General features: G+C 51.1%; 1 protein-coding gene across 1 annotated transcript in view; it reads right to left on the bottom strand.

Moving 5' to 3' along the window:
- Positions 1-199: 199 nt before the first annotated feature.
- The window catches only part of GUITHDRAFT_98948 (hypothetical protein), a gene marked incomplete at both ends in the record, with an annotated part of 3,294 nt that continues 1,866 nt past the window's right edge, over positions 200-1,627 (bottom strand). The window contains 5 exons of the mRNA XM_005842090.1: positions 200-276; positions 538-640; positions 691-786; positions 899-932; positions 981-1,036. Of these exons, the coding sequence (XP_005842147.1) occupies positions 200-276; positions 538-640; positions 691-786; positions 899-932; positions 981-1,036 (366 nt within the window). The remainder of the gene's footprint in view (positions 277-537; positions 641-690; positions 787-898; positions 933-980; positions 1,037-1,627) is intronic.

Raw genomic sequence — 1,627 nt, 5'->3', positions numbered from 1 at the left:
GATGTACCTTGCTGGACTTGTTCGTCCTGTCGGTCAGCAGCAGGTCGTCGAGCGCGCCGTTCTTCCACATGTTGTACGCGTCTGCTGCCTCTGCCCGGACTCTGATCGACTTCATTTTCTTCAGGTCTTGTTTCTCCTCCTCCTCCATCTTCAACATCTCCCGCCTGCGATTCTCGCTGTCAGCCGTCACTTCCTCTCCCTAGTGCCCCTCGCTGCTTCCTTCTTTGCCTCTCCTCCTCGCCCCTCGGCTCCCTGGCTCCCTGGCTCCCTGGCTCCCTGGCTCTCTCAGCTCCTCTTACAACTTAGCTTCCCCATTCGCTACCCGACCACGACTGTCGTCCTGTTCCTCCTTTTCTTGTATCTTTCTCCCTGTTCCCTCCCAATGCTGCTCTTCATTGCCAGCTTGTGCCTTTTCCCTCCTTCCCCTCCTCCTTTCCATCTTCCCCACCCCCTTCCCCCTCCTTCCCTCTCCTGCTTCCCTGTCCTCCTCCTCCACCACCACCACCTTCACCTCCTCCTCCTGCTTCCTCCACTCACTTTTCAAGGAGCTCATCTCTCTCAGACTCTGGTAGCTGCTTCCTTGTTTCATCCCCAGCAGGAGCAACGACTGTTCCTGCAGCAGCTTGTTGCTCCTCTCCTCCTGCGCATCGTCGTCAATTCCCCGCCCTCTCCTCGTCGCTTCCTCCTCACCTTAAGAAGGTTTCTCGCCAGCGCTCGCAGGTTCACAACCAGGAATGCAATGCTGCTCTCGATCTTGTCGATCCGCTTCCTCTCGACCATCTCCACCTGAAGAAGCATTGAGACCAAACAGAAGAAATGCTGCTGCTGCTGCTGCACTACATCTCTCTGGGAAATCCTCCTTTCCGTCCTCTCCCCCAAACATCTTTATCTCCATCACCTTCAGCTTCTCATCTAAAATCTCCTCATCCAGCCTGCAAAGCATAATCAGATCTTGACTAGCAGCAGCAACTGCGTCTTACTTCTTCCATGCTCCTTTCCAGGTCTCCGACTTCTTCATCAATAAACTTCTGATCGACTGCCAACATGTTACCTCCCTCTATACTTTTCTACAATCTATCAAGCAGTTCAAAACAACCCATCGTACAAGTATTTTCACATTGAAAATCATCTCCTGATTCTAACAGATAGTCTTCACCGACAACGCATTTGCATTCCTCAATCTGTTCGCAAAGAACTTCTATACCGTGCCCATGACCTTCACAGTCACCGCGGCTTCTCTCGAACATATTTGGCTCTTGTTCCTGTTGTTTATTGGCCCTCTATGCGTCAACAAGTCGAACGTTATATCCTTTCCTGTCAATCTTGCATCCAATACAAATCTTATCGCAAGCCACAGATGGGACCGTCGCACAGTCAAGCAGCTCCGTCTGATCGTATTGCTACAATCTCCATCGATGTTGTTTCCGGCTTCCCGTCTACTCGTTCTCATTACGACTCGATCTTCGTTTGTGTTGACAACTTTGCTGGCCGTGTCTTCCTGTCTCCATGCAAGAAGACCCTCGACTCTCAACAAGCCGGCGATCTTAACGTATCGAAAGTCTGCGCGACCCAAGACTTACCAACGAAATCATTTCAGATAATGCAAAAATCTTCTCTTCTGCCTTTT

Source organism: Guillardia theta, assembly GCF_000315625.1.
Source record: "Guillardia theta CCMP2712 unplaced genomic scaffold GUITHscaffold_1, whole genome shotgun sequence".
In the NCBI taxonomy this organism is placed as follows: Eukaryota; class Cryptophyceae; order Pyrenomonadales; family Geminigeraceae; genus Guillardia; species Guillardia theta.
The sequence above is the reverse complement of the archived record's forward strand: the minus strand, read 5'-3'. Positions and strand labels throughout refer to the sequence as shown.